Source organism: Parasteatoda tepidariorum, chromosome 1 (assembly GCF_043381705.1).
Source record: "Parasteatoda tepidariorum isolate YZ-2023 chromosome 1, CAS_Ptep_4.0, whole genome shotgun sequence".
NCBI classification, from domain to species: Eukaryota; Metazoa; Arthropoda; class Arachnida; order Araneae; family Theridiidae; genus Parasteatoda; species Parasteatoda tepidariorum.
The window spans coordinates 103,918,597-103,940,199 of NC_092204.1; the positions used below are offsets into that span (position 1 = coordinate 103,918,597).

Below are 21,603 nucleotides of genomic sequence, written 5' to 3' on the forward strand. Positions count from 1 at the left end.
CATATTTGGATACTTACATTGAGCATGAACATATTATGTACATGTACATAAATACACTGGACATGCATATCATGTACATGTATACATACATATATTGTACATCCTACAGATATACCTATATTGTACATGCATACATATATTATACTGTTCATAAATAAATTGCACATGCATGCATGGGACATACATTGTACAGACAATGTATGTATGTTCGTACAAACACAAGTACTTGTATATACATGCGTACATGAACATAGATATACATTTTACATACACAAGTATTTGGATAAAATGCATATATTCATTGTGTATAAATGTACATGTCTACATTGTTTGCACATATATACGTTATTATCTATATACATGCGTACATATATTTTATACCTACAATATGAGTGTATGTACATGTGCGTGAAACTAAAATGTCTGAACATATGCACTAGATAAAATCATGTGTACATACATTTTAGTTACTTTCATTTGTATACAAATACGTAGAAAATGCAGTACATGTTAATACGTGCAAAATGTATCATTATAAAATATGTACATTCTACTATCTACTGTGAAATATAATCATTTAAAGGAATACAATAGTCTTGTAATCGTGTATTTAGATTACATGTAATCATAATTACATGTAATCAAATTACATGTAATCAAATTCCGTGTAATCATGATTACTTGTAATCATATATTTTGATTACTTGTAATCATATATTTTGATTACTCGTAATCATAATTACTAGTAATCGTTTTTGTTGTGATTACTTGTAATCGCAATTACTTGGAATCATGATTACAAGTAATTGATTACTGTAATCAAAATTGTAATCATGATTACAGCTGTAATCAAAATTTTTTGAAATTTGTAATCATGATTACAAGTAATTGATTACTGTAATCGACTATGTAATCATGATTACAGCTGTAATCAAACTTTGTAATCACAATTACAAGTAATTGATTACTGTATTCAATATTGTAATCATGATTACAAGTAATTGATTACTGTAATCAAAAAATGTAATCGATTACATTTTTAGCCAACTCTGGTATTAAGTATCTATTTTGAAAAAAGTTGTGTGCAGACTTTTGGCAACAATATGCGTTTATTACTAAAATCTTTGTAGACATGGTCATGTATTTATATTATTTATTACTATTCGAGATCGCAACGAACTATAGAGGGCGTTGTTGTATGAGAGGAATACCTGCGATTTCTATAAGAACAGTCATTCAGTTACTCTGGAAACGTCTTTAATGTAGCGTGTAGCATTGTAACGTTCCGACTTTATTGTGGCTCATTAAATTTAAAGAAAGAAAAATTTATGATATTCTTTCTTATGCAAGCAAAAACAAAATGGCATCTCTTTTTTTTTTTATTTTAAAAAATTGTTTNGAGAGAGAGAGAGAGAGAAGGAACATCCAAAACACATCGGAAAAATATTTGTAAATAAGCTGAAAAAAATGTGTATATTCTTATAAGAGTTAAAACCTAATGCCTAAGAAATAGTTTTACTAAATTTAATGATATAATATGAAAAGCCCATTTAAACTTTACATTCCATAGTTTTAAGAATTATTACTTCAAAAATTAAAATGAACAAAAAGTAGGACGTAAAGCCTCATAATTTTATGTAATACAATTTTGTAAACAAAGTTTTTTAACAGCAATTTATATCAAAAAATTTTAAGTTTCAATAAAAATCATTATTTAGAAACTAAAAAACGTTAAATAAAGAACGTTTACGAAAGAAGGAAAAGAAAGAAAAAAATTCTTTTTTTTATGCCATTTTTTAGTGCTACGAAAATGCGTCTTTGGGATTTGCCCAAAACAAAACAAGATGCAATTTTATTTTTTCAGGAGCGAAATATTTTACCGAAAAAACGAAAATGTACCAATTCCCATGACATGAAACTTTATCTTTGTTAATGTACGTTTTGGAAATGATCTTTCATTTGGAATCTTATTTATTAGAGTTCATACATAACCGGACTGCGGTGGCATTTTTGTCATATGGCGACAGCATCCAGATGAAAGAAAATAGAGATTGTTTTGAATCTATGTTGAACTCGATATCGGCCCATTTTCCACCGAAATCCGATTGACTACTTCGATTTTAAATAAAGTGCTTTATTTTATGATTTGTCACAAAAATTCTAGATGTAGATTGGCGGCACTTAAGAAACCGTCAAATCTGTAGCGTTAATGCATAAATACCGAATTTTTATTACATACTTTTCAAAATCATAATACTTCAAACATTAGAATATGCGAGAAGTATGCATAAAACGCATAATGTTATACCTTTTAATTTTTCAAAAAAAGTATTTTGACAACAATTTTTATCAAAAATTATAAGCTAAAAAACGTAAAATAAAGAATTCGTAGGATAAAAAAAACGATTTTAAAAATTCCTCATACTGAAATAAAAACTTTCATATTGTTTCTTTTTTTTATTCTTATAGTTCTTAATCAGACGTAAAAAACCATTCCGTAGAGAACGGACATCAAATAAGAACAAAAAATTTTTTGCAAGAAATTTTTTTATTATAAAAATCATAACACTCACTTGATTTATAAATCCGGAGAATTCCAAATGATGTGTTCTTCGTTTGAAAATTTTATTTTCAAATAATATATGCATAGATTATTCCTTCGTTAATTTTAGATAACATACCACACATCAAAATTTTATAATTGTAAGATCTCGATATGAATTTGAATATGTAGCTTAAAAACAGAATAGCTGAATTCTAGTTGAAATTATTCTTTCAAAACTAAAAAATACTTACCAAGAGAAAGATAAAAATTTATTAATAATCAGCACAAATGAAACTATTTCAAGTAGTTCGGATGATTCTTTATTGTTGTTTTCCGAATTATATAGATACAGAAATATGTACTATTCTATAAAGAAGAAGAATATTCTATAACTATTATACAGTTCTGTGTACATTCTGAATTCACATTTACACATTGGAGTGACGAAAGCAATGTTGACTTCACTTCAATTTGTAATGAATTGAAGACAGAAAAAATTATTTTACCGTAATACACACATCTGTAACAGCAAGTGATGATGAAATCGGAAGTTATGTTGTTGGTAATAGAAAGGTAAAAATTATTGAGAAATTGTTCTTCAAATGCTTGACGTGTTCTGCTTCAATGTTTGGCATGTTCTGGACAGTTTTTTAAAGTTCTTCTACCTTTTCCTTAGGGAAATTTTGCTTTTTATTTGATGCGAAGAAAATGGCGTCCGTCATTGCCAAAGGTTATGATGGAACTAATGCCCGATATTTTCAGGCTCCCGCTAGAGGGCGTACTCGAGCGTTGCGATCGCGAATAGGAACTTTTATAGTATTCATGAATGAAATACAGCAAAACAATTGAGATTTTTGTAGTGACACAAAGCAACCTAGCATCTAGCGCACTTACAATCCGTGAAAATCCTTCACAACCTAGAAATACTTGCAAAATATAATTTACATGCTAAAAATAAAGTCAAGATTTTTCTTTCAAACATGATTTGATGTCTATGGTAATAAATAGACCTGAAAATAACCACTCGTCACATGGCAAGTCAACAAATAAAATTAAAAAATGGTCGAGATGTTCCGATCGCTCGAACGCGATGCTGGTGGGCGTCATTCAGGTAGTGTTATCCTGACAAGAAGCGTCCTGTTCGAATGCTCGTCGCATTAGTGCCTAACTTCCATTCCAATTAAGAATCAAGTAAAGATTTTCAACTTCAACTACGTCTTCAGCAGCCATTTTCTTCAAAATTAGACTTCACTAAAGAAAATTAAACAGAGATGGCAAGAATATGAGTTATAATTATTTCGTCGTATAAACATCAGAAAGTAAACAAAACATTTTGCACTGTACTCAAAATTTCTTCGGATCATAGTTAGAGATGTTATTCCTTGTTTCTCTAACCGTCGCTAATAGTCCAGTATGCGGTTACTAGCATTCGTAAATATAGTACTACTACTACGTGACTCAAAACATATTTTTATTGTTGGCCTGATACCATGTGGGCATTAATGCTAAAAAAACGCGTGTTTGTTTGATCGAGTTTTTTTAGCACTATAATTGATGAAAAAATCTTACAAAGAAAAATAAAAGTTAATTATCACTAGTTACCTTCATTTTCAAAGTACAAAGCTTATGGGAAGTTTGAAGATAAAAAATAAAGGTAGATAACTCTTTTACTATGACTTGACACTACTTTTATAATTACTGAGCACGTTTTTACAATTTACAGACTTCAGTAAGCAACCTGAATAATAAACCATTCCCACTGCATGTGAAATTTCACAAACAAATGAAAATGTTTCACTGGTGAATACATTTACCAATCAATTAATGTGTCAAATTGAGTGAAAATGGCCCTTAAAAGAGTGCCTAAATGTGGCAATAACTTCTCACGGCAATTCTGTTTCATCTCCATTGGTATATTACAATGTAAGGCTTGGAGTAAACCTAGTATAAACCATGAAGTTTCAAATGATAACAAAATGCTCTAAAAATATCAACTTAGCAATTAGGGTAGGATTATTTCTCCCCTGTGTATTACTCTCATATTTTGCTAGAATTTTGGTAACTTGAAAAACAATTCGTGGTTTACTCTAGATTTATCTGAACTTACTTTCTCTATATTTTTAAATACTATTGTGTGGATGAAAGAGAATTTGTGCTGAAAGGTTTTTACGTGGTCATCATCAGCTATCCTTTTTAAGTCATTTTCTTAAACTTTTTTTTAACGACTCAAATAAGTATAAAGTTTATGGTTTCACCCTATATTTAATTTTAGGTTTTAGTAATGCATGGAAATATCCTAAGGGAAAATAACTTTGGAAACCTAGGAAATAAATTTAACGCCAAGTAAAAAAATAAAAATTGCTAGTTCAGTGTTTTTCGTCATCAACAAACCATCAATCTTTTATCGCCGTAAACTCTCCATCAAAAATTGACGGCTACAATCCTCCCAGTCCTAGATAGCTGAAGGGCCTATGTCTTCAATGAATGGCCGGTGTCAACGACTTGGGCTACTGTTTAACTTTTTATTACTTTTTTTTTTATTTATTTATTTCCTTATTCGTACAGAACGATAAAACTTTTAACTTCTGATACAATTTTGCCTTCTGCGTAAGAGAAGAAGTAAATTTATTGCAGTTGTAAAGGAAGAAAAAAAAACTTTTATGAGTGATTGCAAACTCTCTAAAGTAATTTCTGGAAGGTAAAGGGAAATAAAATGAAAAATAAAGCAGTGATATATGATTCCCCTGTAGTATTTTTTTCCCTACATACTTCTGATTGATGTTATCTTTTTTTAAAGAAGCATATCAAAGACGAAGTTCGTGTGGCTTGGTAACTGAGTGGTCATTTATATCTAGATTAAAATGCATTTTTAAATATTTAATGTTCATCTCGCTTATTCTTATTTTTTGAGCTAAATTATAAAATCGAATGAAAATTTTATTGAAACTAATACGTTTTTCTTTAAAATGATCTTTTGAGTTTAGGGACGGTTCAAGGTATAAACCTAGTAAGCGGCTGAGTAGCAGTCATGGGATCTCAACCAACACGAGCAGCAATACTTCGGTATGATAAACCGCAATCCCGGTAGGTCACAATTCGAGCTCGATCAAACTCAGACTCATGCTAATAAGCATTTCTCCTTCTTACACGAGGCATTACAAGAACTTTTTTACCCAAGAACAACGCTGAAATTCAATTTCAGTATGAGAAACTTACTGCCAAAACTCTTCCTTCAAACTCATTGTATGTAGGTGTCGCTACCGCCGCCTGCTTTGCATGAATGTGCTGATAAGCATTTGCATACCACAACATACTTTATCCGTCCTGCAAATGTCACGTTCGTGATGTGTTGCCTTTCTAGTGTAGCAATTTTAATGGCCAATAGTGTTGTTTTCTTTAATAAGTAATATTTTTAAAATTTCTTAAAAATTAACAAAGGGAAAATTATTAGGGCCGGGGTAGACTGGTTGGTAGGACATTGGGCACGTGTACGTGAGAACGTGAGGTCGGCCAAAGAATACCCGTGTATTAAATGGTGATTTGGTGCACGTTAAATCGGTCGGGGTAACAAAGTCCTTGAAGTTCAATTAATAAATCAATACCTCTTGGGATATGAATTGGAGCATCTGACTTGAATATTGATCGTTTTCTGGTTCAGGTCAAAATTACGATCTAAAGATGAACGGAATGGAGTATGATTGGATCCTTCCTGTAAAACTGGCTATGACGTGTGTGTGGCTGAAGTCGAATTCTTGGCCAAAGGTGGCACCATTGTGAAAGCAAAAATCGCTCCCTCTGACTTAAAAATTCATTTGATCAGCAGGCTTTCTGGTATTGGCAAGTGGCATAAGCAAGGCCGGGATAGCCAGGTTGGTAGGGCACTAGGTCCATGTCCAAGTGTTCGTGGTTTTGATCCCTGTCGGCCGAAGACTCCCCGTATAGTAAATGGTGACTGATGCACGTTAAATCTGTCGAGACACAAAGTCCTCCATGTTTCCGTAGCAAATCATACCTCTGGGGTTACTGATCAAGGAGTTTCCTTGTCTTCTGGATTGGTTCAAAATTACAAGGCTACGGAGTTGAACATTAGTAGTCGTAAACCCAAAATTGCGTCGTCTGTTCAACGACGGATATAGTTATTAGAAAATAAAAAAGTGGTATAAGTAACAATAACAAAAATTATATCAAGCCTTTTATTTTTTATTTTTCCCTGATATCCAACAAAAATTTCAAATCGTCACATTTTTACTTTATTTTTAAGACATCAACACATTTATCACATTAATTTTTATTTTTAAGTTTTGTTGATTTTTTCGTTAATACATTAGGTGAACTGGAAACTAATCTCGTTTTTGTTACATTAAATCGTACGATATATCTTAACTAGTTTTTTATTTTAATCAATAATGTAAATGTCCACGTTATCAAAAATCAACCCTCTAGCCAACAAAATTTAAATGCCGGATTAATAAAAATCATTCGTACTTTTCAGCAAAATATTAGGAAAAGGCATTTTGGAAATGTTATAGTGATCAGAATAAATGGAAATCTGATGGTGTCGAGTCGGGTAATTATTATGGGTGATTAAAGCGATCCAAACTTAATTCGTTAAATTTTATACGGTTATTCAAGACCACGCTGTGCGAAACGATCCATGAAAAAAAAATTATGATTAGGGGAGGATAAATAAAATGAAGAAATGTACTGATATTTATAACAAATATTTAGCAGTGAATTCACATAATCAAGTAAGAAACTTTAGAAGGAAACATCTGTATACAACTGAATAATTAAATGTGTATACATTTAATCAGTTTCGAATTTTTTGCAATATTTCCTTAATGTTTTGTATTTTGGCATGTTAAAATATAAAACAAAACAAAATGTTATACCTTATCCAGTTTTTATTTTGATCATTATCAAATAAGTGCGGAGTAAAAATTAAGTTTTTATATTAATTACTATTATCCTTAATATAGGGAGGGGGTGCCAAAAATATTTTTTCCTTACACTTAAAAATCGAGACGGAACGGCCCTGTTTGGAGTCATAATAATGACTCAGCGCAATAGTTATGAAGAATTCAAATCATGACTAGATAAAGATCACAACCAAGCACAATCGGAATGGACGGCTGCATTAAACGTTACCCAAACTATAGAATTCGAAAAGTCTACATCAGGGGTGTCAAACTCAAAAGCAAACTTGGGCCAAATAAAAAATGCATAACTTTAGGTGGGCCTCAAAAAAAAAGTTGGAACAAAAATCAGTGTTTAGAGAAACAAATATTTTTATTTTGAATAGTACGTTGTAATAAGCATATATAAAGTAAAATTATTGTTTGACATCTCTTCTCTGCTACTATCTTTCCTATTTCGAGAGAAATTTTATTGGCCGAGACTACTTTAAAAATTGACCCAACGAGAGCTATTAATATAGTTTCGGACAGGAGACTTTTTTTCATTCATAACAGAAAAAAAATTGCTCGCACTGATAAGTACTTCCAGACATGGAAATAATTTCATATGCGAATTTTCGAGTATTTTCAAACCTTGCCGGTAAATATTTGTAAAATTCAGGCACACCCAATTCAATGAATTTTGTCTTCAAATTTGAGTCGCACAGAATCATATTACTGGGTACTGAGTCTATATTTATAGAGAAAATCGAAGAAAACAAACAAAATTTGTGTTCCAAAGAATTAAAATCTTTAAACCTTGTTTCAAATTCTGTTCTAAGATTTGAAATTTTTTCTGCGTATTTTTGATAAGATGCAGTATCCCTGGAAGGGCAGGTGCCGCAAGCCAATTAGAATTTTACATTTTCGCGTACAATTTAAAATGATCCCTATGGTTTATAAATAAAGTATATTATAATTTTATATGCTAGTTTCCTTTCTAATTCACATTTCTATTTTATTTTTACTTTGCGTTGGATATATTGACTGGGCTGCAAAAATGTTCACCTTTCAATGGCCACGAGTTTGACACCCCTGGTCTACATGAAACTGAAATGATTCAGAAACAATGAAATCGGATTACATGTGAATTTATGGAGACGTGTAACATCAAAAACAATATACAAACTGCTTCAAATATCAAAAGTTTTTCTTACCATCATATACTTACAGATGATGAAAGACGGATTTTTTTACAATATTTCTATGCAACTGCATGAATGAGTGTATCCTTGAAATTATATCAATGGAAATCATGGCTGCAAGTTGGGTACAGTGGGTAATCCAGCAGGGGGGTCATAGGGGTCATGACCCCCCCCCAAATTGGAGGGGGGGAAATAAAAATAATAATTTTTTTAATAGTTTACAAAAGAAATAAAATATTTCAAAAATTATTTAAGGGGGCATATACACCTAAGTAGGTCAGAAAAATCGATTTTTTTTCATCTTATTATGTTCTTCACTGTTTCAAGAATCATAATCCAAAAGATTCGTCATAGTTTCATTGTAAACATTAATAATGTTGAAGCGCACCGAGCGCTCCAAGCACGCTTCAACAGGTTTAACCAAAGATTGTATAAAGGTGAAGATGGGAAACTTGCGAAACTCGTAACTAAAATCTCGCACTATGCTTGAATTATTTATGTATTTTTCTATTGCTCACTATGAAAAAATAAATAAAAAGATCATCATTGAAAACCCCAGATTTTTTTTTTTCAAAAAAAATATTAGAAAAAAAATTTTCTTATGAAAAAAATTTATTGTGGGGGGGGATCTGAGTCCATGACCCCCCCCCCAGGAAAAATTTCTGGATCCGGCCCTCTGGTTAGGTAGCAGGTCGTACCGAAAAAAATATGCCAATCCAATAATGGTGAATTATAAAAGTAACAGTTGATTAATTTGAAATAAATATTGAAACATCCTATTTAGTGTATCACAAGATTGTTTTTCAGGGGTACACCTAAAAAACAATCTCCCCCCATGTGGTCGGACCAGTGAGTGAAATGTTAGTATCACTTCGATGAAATGTGTTGTCCCATCCACGGTATTCAGCAGATGTTGCTACTTCAAACTACTACCGTGGAAATAAACAGTTCCCACGTATATGTCAAAAATTGGCATAGTAACTACGCGATTTCTAGAGCTACGCGAAATTTTTAAATTTCCTAAAAGATGAACATATATAAATTTTAAAATGACCAGTAAAAATATTTTGAATAATTCGAAGTTTTGTTCGTCACCATAGCAATTCTTGGGGGGGGGGGGGTTTGATTTTACATTTTATCAATTTTGTGTTTTAAAACTGTAATTTAGAATTAATGAATATTTTTGATTATTTAACTAGGTTTTTTTTTAATATTTGGATGGAAGACGGCTTTTAAAATCTTTCTTGTGGGCGAAAAATCGTTTTAATAGTGCATAATCCCTCTGTAAATACCTCAGTAGAAATTCGCAAAAGAAGGTTCGTGAAGTGTAAAAGTAACTATTAAATTTCCTTTTACTCTTTTATTAATATATTTTATTTGTAGAATTTCAACTGAAGGTGATCATATGTTATAAATGATGCTGTTTTTTATCTACTTTAATTTTATTCTAGTTGCTTCTATTTTAATTTAATCTGCTTCTGTTTTACTTGCTCTGTAAATAAAACAGAAACATATATAGGTGTACATCATAAAGATAATCATTTGTTTTACCATTTATAATTTGAAAAAAAAAATTATTTTAATGTTCTGTTTTTCTCTATAAAAAAAAAAGTAAAAGCTATTTTAACGACATGAGAGTTGTACGAAGAATAAATTTTATTTACAACATTCTTTGAAGGAAAAATGAAAAACTTTTATATCTCTTAAGTTTCACTAGATGGCAGCATCATTAAAAATAATATTTTTTCATATCAAACTAACATACGTTTTCAAACTCAAAGAAGTGACTCTTTCCTTCCTTTTTTCTTGCCACGAACATATGTTTCACGTTTACACCCAGCATCAGAAATTTCATTTGGCCACACATAATAATATATCATACTTACCATGTGACAGCAGTAAGTTAAAATATCCTCTGGCCAATCTGGAAAATAGTTTATCAGTAAATGTTTAGTGACATCACCAAAGTTGTGGTATTTCGATTTAGAATGCAACGAAACATCGGAAAGAATTTTCAAAATATCTCATTGATCTCTATAAGACTATTATTACTAACTAAATTATTGCTCTGAACTGAATCGGAATAAAGTATTTTCATTTCTTTATAACCATCGTTGAACAGCTGACCCAATTTTTTAGGTTTACGACTACTAATGTTCAACTCCGTAGCCTTATAATTTTGAACCCAATCCAGAAGACAAAGTAACTTCTGATTTAAGTATTGGGAGAAAATTGTCTTCGTGAAGGATTTTTTTATAGAACTATCCCGCATTTGCATTTCATGGTGAGGAAAACCTCCCACTGTTAGCCTGATGGCAAGGAGACTCTAACCTATGATCCTTCAACCCCTGAGAATATTTTACATCAGCTCTGTAGTCGGTGCGAGCCAGGTGATGAATTCGTATCGACCAAACATTTCTGGGATTCGAACTCAGTTTAGTTCATTGGAATGCAAACTCTCTATGCCCTGAGCCACCACGGCGCCATCTTCATGTAAAACGTTTCACTAAAATATGAAGAAGCTGTGAAGTTTGAAAAAAGATACCGTTAAAGTTGACAAAAATGCGAATGAAATGGTGGAAGCGAACATAAATTAAAATTTCCAGCTATATTTGCATAAATAAAAATGACACAAAACATTCGGTTTAAAAGTTCCTTTCACAGAACTATGACACTAACCCATTTTCAATTTACTTCTAATTAAACTTGAAAACGGGAGCTCATGAGATTTTTACTTTTTATGAAGTCTGGGATGTTATTTAGGTTTTTAATTTTCCATGCGCATGAAAAATAATTTCATTGCGATAATTAATATTTACGTAATTTAACATTTACGGCTTTCCTTTGCCTATAACGCAAAATATGATTAGTATTTTAATTTAGTCTTAATTAAAATAAGTTAATTTTATAACTTTCATCAATATGATTTTAGTCCGATACGTAAATTACGAGTCCCTTTGATTTATTCACAAAGATGATAGGATAGGATGATAAAGAAATGTTTGATATAAAAAGTAATGTCATTGAGATAATGAACATCTAGCTAGAATACTATTACCGTTAACAATCTGAAAAACATTTTCTTGGTTTTCCTCTGCATGTAACGCAAAATCTGATTATTTTAATTTTAATTTAATCTTAACTAAAATAAGTTATTTTCATAATTATAATGTTACTCCAATATTTAAATTGCTAGTTACTTCGTTTACTGGGTTGAGCTAAAAATTGCAAAAATAAGAAGAGCGTTTCGTAATATTCTCAAAGACGATTGGCTGACTCTCAAGGATTCTAAAAAAAGATGAGTTATTATAAAAAAAAAAAATATTATCATTGCAACTAATGAGCAGTTAGCTAGAATCCTTTAACCGTCAAGTGATCTGAAAGACATTTTCGTGATTTCCCTTTACTTGTAACGCAAAATATGATTTTTTTTTCTTTTTTAACATTCTTAAAGGCAAGAATTATTCCATATTTAATAAATTATAAGTTATTTTGAGAGAAAAGAAAAAAAATGGTGATCTACAAAAGAAGGGCATTTGATTTATTACAATTCACTAGCAGGTGGATAATTATTTGCGGATGACACGATTTGGCAGATTTCGATAGGGATAATTTTTTTTCTAAAATTCAAATAATTGTTCGTACGCTTATTCCTTACAAATTAGTTCATCTTAACTTAAACTCTAAGAGGATTCTAAAGACATTTATAAAAAGTGGTTATCGGTAAACGCTGTACATGGCCAAATTCATAATAAATGCTATAAATAACTGCTTTGATGAAAAAGATTTATATTTATATGAACGAATTTATGGTTGCATTACTTATTTTTTAATTTAAAAGCGTGAAATAAAACATATTTAAGTATAACGATTTTAAAACAACGATTAACTAATTTAATTCCAAGGGTTCAGTTTTGAATTTGTTCTGCTAAATGCATACAACATATACTTTCATATAAGAAAAATGCTAAAATAATGATTTATATACTAATAATAAAAACAGATGTTTTAAACTTGTAACTATAATTCAATCAGTAAATATCCTTCCTTCGGTTGTAATTAACTCAAGTTCTGATAACCGAAACTTTCTGTAGGGCGGGGATATCAGAAAATATTACCGCTCTAAAGATGCCTCATTTTGTGTGATGCTTTTCAAACCTCCTGCCCCCTTCCCTGCGGGAAAAAAGAGAGAATTCATTATCCCTATGCTATCTCCTGGTGGCTCAGGGGATAAAACGCTCCCCTCCCATTGAGGGAAACCCGGGTTCGAATCAGAACAATGGCCGGTGGACACGAATTCCGCAACCGAATCACACCCACCAGAGTGTTAGCGTAAAATATCCTCAGTGGTAAACGGATCATGGGTTAAAGTCTCCTTGCAGTCAGGCTAACCGTGAAAGGTTATTGTGGTTTTCCTCCCCATGTGTAGCAAATGCGGGTTAGTTCCATCAAAAAGATCCCCACTTAAACAAATTTCTCCCGATACTTGATCCAGGAATTCGTTCATCTTCTGGTTCAAAATCAAAAGGCTACGAAGTTGAACATTGGTAGCCGTAAACTCAAAATTTGATAGGTTATTCAACGACGGTTATAAAATAAAATATGGGTCCTATATATAGAGCCCTTATAACGGCCCTCTGAACCCTTATTGAGCCAAGATTCGTGACTATGGGTCCAGTGAGGGGCCCAAGTTATTTTGCAGCTGGGCCTCTTATCTGTCATAGAGCTTCGAGGTCAACTATCAATTCAATTTTATTACTATTAAAATTTTATTTTATCTTCTTTAAAATCTCATTCATGAAAATTCGGAAAATTAAAAAAAAAATTTCAACAAAATCATGTGAGGAACATTAATTTATTCTGCTTCAACTTTCAAATAATATAAATTGTAGAATATTTTAGTATTAAGAAAGTAGTGGTATTATTTATATAAAATTTCACACTTTGACTCGAGCCAGTGTTATTATACGTGGTAAACAGAGAAAATGTGTGAATAGATTGATCATTTATAATTCTAAAAACATATTTTAAAAGCAAATTTTCCTTTCAGCATTCAAATTAAGTATTCGTGTTATTAAGCATTCATCAAACAAGCAAATAGAAATTTGCATAGAAATAGTATTAAAAACATTTACGAGGAAAAAAAAATATTCTTATTCAACATTTAAAACAAATTGAAATGGAGGAAAAAAAGTATGACCAACAATTAAATCATTGTTCAAGTCAAGTTCAAATTTAACAGTGAATGTCGAAACTACCTTATACAATTAAATAGCTACTAAATAAAAATTTTAAAACTTATCCAATTAAGAACGAACCTAGGGAATTTCATTCGCTGTGGCAAATTAATAATGCATATTACTCATTCGGAATTAGAATTTAAAAAAAAAAAAAAACCAAAACTTAATGAGGTATCAAAAAAAACTAAATATGCCTAAAATTTTATATTCCTTAATAAACTAATTTTAGTTTTATAAAAAGCTGAATAGATTAGTTTGAATGGTCAATTTATATTTAAAACAAAGTACAAGATAAAATGAATAACATTGAAAGATGAGATTGCGTCTATGAGTGCGGAAGTCATAGAAAAAAAACCTCAAGAGCAAACCTCACTGTCTAGTAACCTTGAGTAACCCCACTTCTGAAATCAAATGTGGGGGTTCAGCTATAGACAAAGATTTTCAGCTCTGGTGTTGACAGCTGTATTAAGATCACCTTTTTTTTAGAGCTGTATTGAGATCTCGGTTGTCAGTGTGGTCGCTCTGGAATTGCAATTACAAATCGAGTGTGTACTGGTCCCTGTTGTGTTTGATCGACACTGAGTACCAAGAGCGTGTGGAGGACAATGTCGCGTTTACAAATAGCGAATCAACTGTTCACTGTGCTCCATCCATCAAACTAGGCATCTCGACTATGTCAAACGTCATCTATCAAAAGGTACTTCCAGATAGAATTGCGTTAACAAGTCTTATAAACTAGTGATAGTGAATCGGAATTGAATAATTGTAGTGGAAGCACGCTAACCCAGAAGTTTTACGACGAATTTAAAGCCCTAGCACCATTGGTGCTTAGCGTCACACGGTCATTCATCCATATTTTCTAAAATGTCCTCGGTGCTTGCTTTAAGAACAAATAATGCAGTTCTGAATTCCATAATAGTTTCCAAACTAAGAATATGCGTCTTTCGTACTAACGTTCGAAAGAATTAACTAATCCCTTCTTCTATGACTTGTCCCGCAGTGGACTGATCGTAAAAATACGGCTCCCAGTACAACAAAAAATACGGTTCCCAGTACAAGTCAAGCCAAAGAATATATAAGAGAGAAGAAGTTTAGCTTCTCCGATACGTAGCAGGGGCCAGCAAGGTCTCTCTGTATGACAATAAAAGCGCCAAAGTTTTTTGAGCCGACGCATGCGCACATCTTTCTTCCATCATAGAGTCTCTAAACTTGTTTAACAGCAAATTTTTCGCCATCTTTAAAGTGACTGTTTAAGGTGACATCTTTAAGTGACCGCAGGGCCGGATTAACCTATAGGCACACTAGGCACGTGCCTAGGGCCTACGAAAAACTTGGGAGGAAAAAAATTTGTTGACAAAAATAATTTAGCTTTAAAAACAACAAGTGTATTTTGCACAAAATTATGAAGATACATATAAAAATATAATATTTTTCGGTAATATATTATTTTGCAGAATCTTATGATCTAATATATTACTTTGTTGCGATTTTTGGATTCAACGAAATCCTGTATTATGCTGTCGAATTCCAAACTACGCAAAATGTCGTATTCAATAGACATAAGTGCGAGCGATGCCAAACGATCTTGATTCATTGTTGAACGCAAATAATTTTTTATCAATTTTAATCTGGAGAAAGATCTTTCTCCTTCTGCATTTGATCCAAGAATCGACAAATATATTCTTAATGCAATGTGAACGTTAGGAAAAGTATTTACAAGTTTATCTTTAATTTGAGCCTTCAACATTTCTTGCGCAGATTTATGTTCATACAAATTTTAAAATAGTAAAAATTCATCTACAAAGTTTTCCTCTAAATCGGATGAGTAAATTTTCACAAAATTTTGCGCTTTTAGTTTAATTTCAGATTCTGACAAATTTTTGTGAACAAGAAAACCGAAATTATCGTACTGTAAGTGTAAGCTTTACGCCTTGTAGTCATTTCTGAAATTAATACATCTAAAATGGCGTAAATATTTCTTGTAATTTATCTCACTATCAATTTCACTGTTTTCTTTGCTGGTTTGTTGTTGTATTGTTGACGTGAAGTGTTTACATAGTTATCGATCGAACTACTCATAATTGTACTATCGATATCAACTGCAATATCGGCAGTATGTCGGTATTGCAGATAAAGTTCGATAAACAAATTTGTAAATTAAAATCCATATTAATAAAAATGTTTAAAAAAAATATGCAAGAAAATTTTAGCATATATTTTGAAAAGAGGGGAGGAGTGGGTGAAGGAGGGGAGGGCCCAAAAGCGGCTATGCCTAGGGCCTACGAAAGGTATAATCCGGCTCTGAGTGACCGATATCTATTTAAATTATACACCTATGCTAAAATAATAAATTATATTTACTTTTTAATGAATTCGTCACAAGTAAATATTTTCCTTGTTTAATAAGTAAACCTTTTCCATAACCATACAAAAGAACAAAAGCAGACTGGGTTTGAGCCACTTTTCATTAGCTGTTTACATGAGTGGGGGGAGACAAGGAGAAAGGTGTTTGTTGGGAGCTCAGAGGAATGGGGCTGCTTACGGGGTAAGGATGGAGGGACCTTCTGTTAGGAGGCAGGTTGTTTTCCTAGCAATACTTCCTCACCTAGATGGAGGCAACCGTCGCCTCCGGAACAGGTTTACATGGGGCCTATGAGAGCTGGTCTTCTTCTCACTTATATATTCTTTGGTCAAGCATCACTGACTGCGGTCAATAAGCGAGTTGGTGACAACTTTGATTATCCTACATAGGAACGGAGTGTGTCGGCAGTATTGGTCATCGTTAAACTGTTCCACCATAAAGTGCTTGACTTCGCGTACAGGTCGTCTGGCTCCCGAAGCAGGGATGTCATCCCCTCCGCAGATGATCAAAATTGCGATTGCATGTCTTCGGATCATCCTCAAGGATGTCTCCTAGACCGTCGCCAATAGCCCATTGTGAAGTTCTGGTACGACGTAAATTAGGTATCTACCTACCTTTCCTATAACTCTCCATACGGCACGGTGAAAGCATGTGACTGCTTTCTTGACTGCTGTCGGGTCGGTAACCTCGTCATACTGTGGTAGCAACACTTACTGATAGAAATAAGAATCGCTGCAGGAACTACTACTTACACTTCAGTCGGGGATTCCCCGTAACTTTGGCACCACAATTGAGGCATTTTGTGTATGTATTTTGTTTGCAAGCATCACTGGCTACGGTCAGTGTGTGGGTGACCACTTGGATCAGTCTGTGTAGGGACCGAGGGTGTGCGGTATTGGTCCTCGTTAAACTGTTCTACCGTAAAGTGCCCGACTTCACGTGTAGGTCGTCGGGCTACCGAAGTGGGGGTGCCATCCCCTCTGCAGAAGATCAAAATGGTGATGGCTTCTTCAGATCATCCTCAGGGATGTTTCCCAGACCATCGCTAATAGCCCATTGTGCAGCTGTAGTGCGACGTAAATGAACTACAACAACAACTATTTTGTTTGCCAAGCCTCGTAATATGTAAACACTCAAGTGAGCGAATTTACTGTGAGAAATAAAGAAGTAAATAAAAAAGTAGTCTCTTTTTTGCAGTTTTAAATAATAATATTACATTAAATATTTTGTTGTTGTTGTTAATTTACGTCGCGCAGATCTGCACAATGGGCTATTGGCGACGGTCTGGGAAACATCCCGGAGGATGATCCGAAGACATGCCATCACAATTTTGATCCTCTGCGGAAGGGATGGCATGCCCCGCTTCGGTAGCCCGATGACCTGCGCGCGAAGTCGAACTTTTTTACGGTAGCACAGTTTAACGAGGACCAATACCGCACACCCTCGGTCCCTACGCAGGCTGATCAAAGTGGTCACCCACCCGCACACTGACCGCAGCCAGTGATGCTTGACTTCAGTGATCTGCTGGGAACCGTGTCTTAACGATCAGTCCACTGCGGGACCATTAAATATTTTAAACCGCTACACTGCTAACAAAGTATATAAAACTACAACTTTCATTACAATTAATACGTTGCAGAAAAACGACCGCGAGTACTTCGTGCATCCATTATCGTTCGTAAAAGAAATTACAATGCTGTATGAGATTCAGATAAAAATGGACTTAAAAGTTGGAACGGTTTTAAAAAAACACACGTTACTCATTTTGCGAACGTAGTTTCAGTTTCACTTTGCCTTTTCAATATTAAATATTCTATCTTGTGCTCCATTCTTAGAGAGCACTTTACTGAACACTTGTTTTCGAGTATAAGGGTGTAATGGTGATCGTTAACATTCACAATTGTTTCATTCTCCTTTAAGTATTACATATTGCTGTTTAATTGTTTGTTAAATATCGACTCCAGTATAAACATGCCTGGCAATAAAACTCAAGGATTTTTATGTACATGGAAGATTGAAAAATTTAATAGCATTCCAGACTATAAGGAGCTCAAGAGTCCTTCATTTCAAATTAAAAAATTTTGTCATAGTGAATGGAAATTAGTTCTAGATCCTAAAAAGTCAGTTAAATCCTCAGAGCGAGGTAAATTTAAACATTTTGTTTCGTGTTACCTTGAACTAAGCAGAAGTTCTAATATTGTTGAAGAAATTCCCGTTAGCTTTCGATTCCATTTGTTATGTCCCAAAGGCAATGTTTTTAAAACGTCTAAGTTATTCACTGAAAAAAAATCTTTGTTCAAATATCCCACATCTTATTATGAACTAATTGCAGTTGATACTTTGAAGCAAGAAATGTCAAATTGGCCAGAAGATACATTAACTCTATGCTGCCTCATGGAAAGTGTTCTAGATTATGATTCGTTGTCGCCGACAACAAGTAAAACTGCTATTACTGGATGTAAACTTGAAACAAATGTTTGTGAGTATGATTCCTCATTTATATGGTCGTTAAAAGAATCCAAAAGTTTCAAAAAATATCCGTTGAATATTAAAGAAATAAAGCTTGGAGACATTACAGTGAAAGTGATTATTAAACAGAGATCTGGGATTTATAAGTTTTATCTTTTCAGTGATATCAATGATGAAAGGCACCATACTTTATCTTGGTGTGCATACCTTATGAAAGAAAAACAAATAGAAAAGATGATATCGTTTGGTTTACGTTATTTTGGTGACCAACAAAATGTTTACGATACTGGTGCTGAAATTGATATGAATATCTTACAAATTGATATTGAAGTAAAATTTGATATATCTTGTCTTGCTTCCTCTTTGGTAAATTACTGTTATGCAGATGAAAAGTATGATATTGAAACTCAATCTATGTCACTGGAGTTATTCAAAAGCGGAAGGACTTCAGAGGAGGAGAGTGTTTATTGTTTACAGCAAAACTTCAGTAAGTTGCTTGTGGATAAAGAATTTACTGATGTGCAGTTTCGAGTGGATAATGAGATGATGACCGGCCACAAAAATATATTAGCCTGTAGATCACCAGTGTTCGCCGCCATGTTTGATCAACAAATGACAGAAAATAATACAGGTATTGTAGATATTGTTGATGTAGAAGCAAAAACCTTTTCTTCCTTTTTAGAATATATTTATACAGGGTCAGTTGAAAAGATGGATGAAGAATTGGCTTTAAACTTGTTGGTTGTGGCTGATAAGTATGATGTACCATCACTGGCTAAGAAATGTTCTTTGCTTTTGATGTCTGTTTTATCGAATAGAAACTTATGCAAAGTATTATTGATTGCCGATATGGTTCATCAAAAAGAACTTAAATCATTTGTGGTAGAATTCATCTTAAAAAATTCTACCAGTATTTTATCTTCTCCTGAATGGTTGCAAATAGTTCTGAAGAATAATGCTTTGGCTACAGAGTTACTGCTTTTAATATCAAAAAAATTGGATGAAAAGAGTAAAATGAGTGAGGTCAGTCACAGTTAATTTCTAATGATTATTACATTTCATAAAATGATGGTAGTAAATAATATTTTGATTTGAGGATTGCTAATGAAAATGACTGTAATCGCATTCATAAAATATTACATTGATTAATTTGAGTTGATATTAATCATAAAAATTACATGGCTTGAATTGAGGTGACTAGATTTGGATTTTGTCTGAACTAAAGTGCTGCCAAACCTGAAGATTTTTTTTTCCTCTACGATTTCTATTTAAGTTTTAAGAACACATTTGATATTTTACCAAGTTTTATGTGAATGAATTTAATATTTCTTGCCTTAAAATAGCCATATTGAAAAAAACCTTAAATAGAAATTAAATAACCTTTTTAATCTTCCGCAATGTGTCAGGAAAGAGTTTTAAGCAATTTAAGAGAGTTATTATTAGTTTTAACTATAATCAATAATAATGATTATAATTTTTTTTTTTTAAATTTTGAGCAATAAACAAAAAGTAAAAATTAACACAAGTCATTTCCGCAGACGAGGCACAAGGGGTTTGGCCATTCAGGCCATAATTTTGCTAGCAGTTGCATCGTGAAAAAGCCAAGAAATTTTTAAGGGAATTGGTTGCAAGAATGTCCTTAATTTAATTAACTGTCATTCAAATGGGGAAAATTTAGAGATTTTGATTTGTTCCAAAGTCCAAAGATGACGCCATTCTAACAATAAGGAATTTATGGACTTTTCTTAATGCACATTTTTCTAAGAATTATTATTGCCCATTAACTTAAAATAATCTTTTAATTGGCATCTTGACTTTTTGTGGCTCTTTGTGAGAGAACGATTTCTACGTCTTAAGATTAAAAGAGAAATTTATTTTAAGCTTATGTATGAAGTCATTTTATTAATGTTAAAAGTCAGAAATACTATTCAAGCAGAAAACGAAAAGTTTAAAAAATAAGATATATGTGTTAGCAAGACAACATTTCTTCATGGGACTTTCTGTTGTTAGTGGTAATACTGACAGTGCCCCGAGCTCCCATAATGGACAAACAAATAATAAGAAAAAGCAAAATTAAAAAGTAAATGCAAATAAAAATTAATGACAAACAAACACAATTTGAAAGTACACAGAGTAAGACCTAATAATGGTACGCCCACATATAAGAGATATAAATAAAGAAAAAATTACAGTTAGAATAACCAAATCAAAATAAATTACCAAATCATTAAGAAAACTTTAGAAATAAATCAAGTGCTGAATCCTATTGAAAATCTTGAAAATAAAACAAAAAAACATTCAAAGAGTCGAATTTCTAAAAAAAAGTGCTATCATCTATATGCTTCAGGAACAAAAAATCTTAATTTTCATGGCATAGACCTCTTATGCGGGCTTCGATATTGGCCAAATTATTTTTACGTCCTTAAAAATTTTTTATTAAAATATCATAATTATAGTAATTAGAAGGAAAATTATTATTCTCTAATGCAGGGGTCGCCAAACTTTTTTGATCATCGACCCCTATATAATTTTTCGAAATCTCCATCGACCCCCACAAAAGTAATTTTCTGCTAATTAAAATAAAGCTCTATTAGATACTGTGTTTGTACATTTATTTTATGATTTTAAACATTTATTAAAGTAATAGTACATTGTGTAACAATAGTTTTACGAAAAATATATTAATATTGAAATTTAAATACCTTATTATTAAATAATAAGTAATTATGCGTAAGTAGATATAATAAGTAAAGTAACTAAAGATTTACTGCTTCTGGATCAATAAGATGGGTGTGCCTGGTGCTTTTTTGCAAGGTTCGCTATATTGGGTTCAAAATTGGTCAATTTTAATTTTCGTCAAAATTGGTCAATTTTGTAATTTTCGTAA

General features: G+C 32.4%; 1 protein-coding gene across 2 annotated transcripts in view; it reads left to right on the top strand.

Annotated features, from left to right (window-relative positions):
- Positions 1–17,877: 17,877 nt before the first annotated feature.
- Positions 17,878–21,603, top strand: part of LOC107449786 (uncharacterized) — a 15,774-nt gene continuing 12,048 nt past the window's right edge. The window contains exon 1 of one of the 2 annotated variants that reach the window (XM_043042345.2): positions 17,878–19,739. In XM_043042345.2, the coding sequence (XP_042898279.1) occupies positions 18,219–19,739 (1,521 nt within the window). In that variant the 5' untranslated portion in view covers positions 17,878–18,218. The remainder of the gene's footprint in view (positions 19,740–21,603) is intronic. The other variant, XM_043042346.2, reaches the window with a different exon arrangement.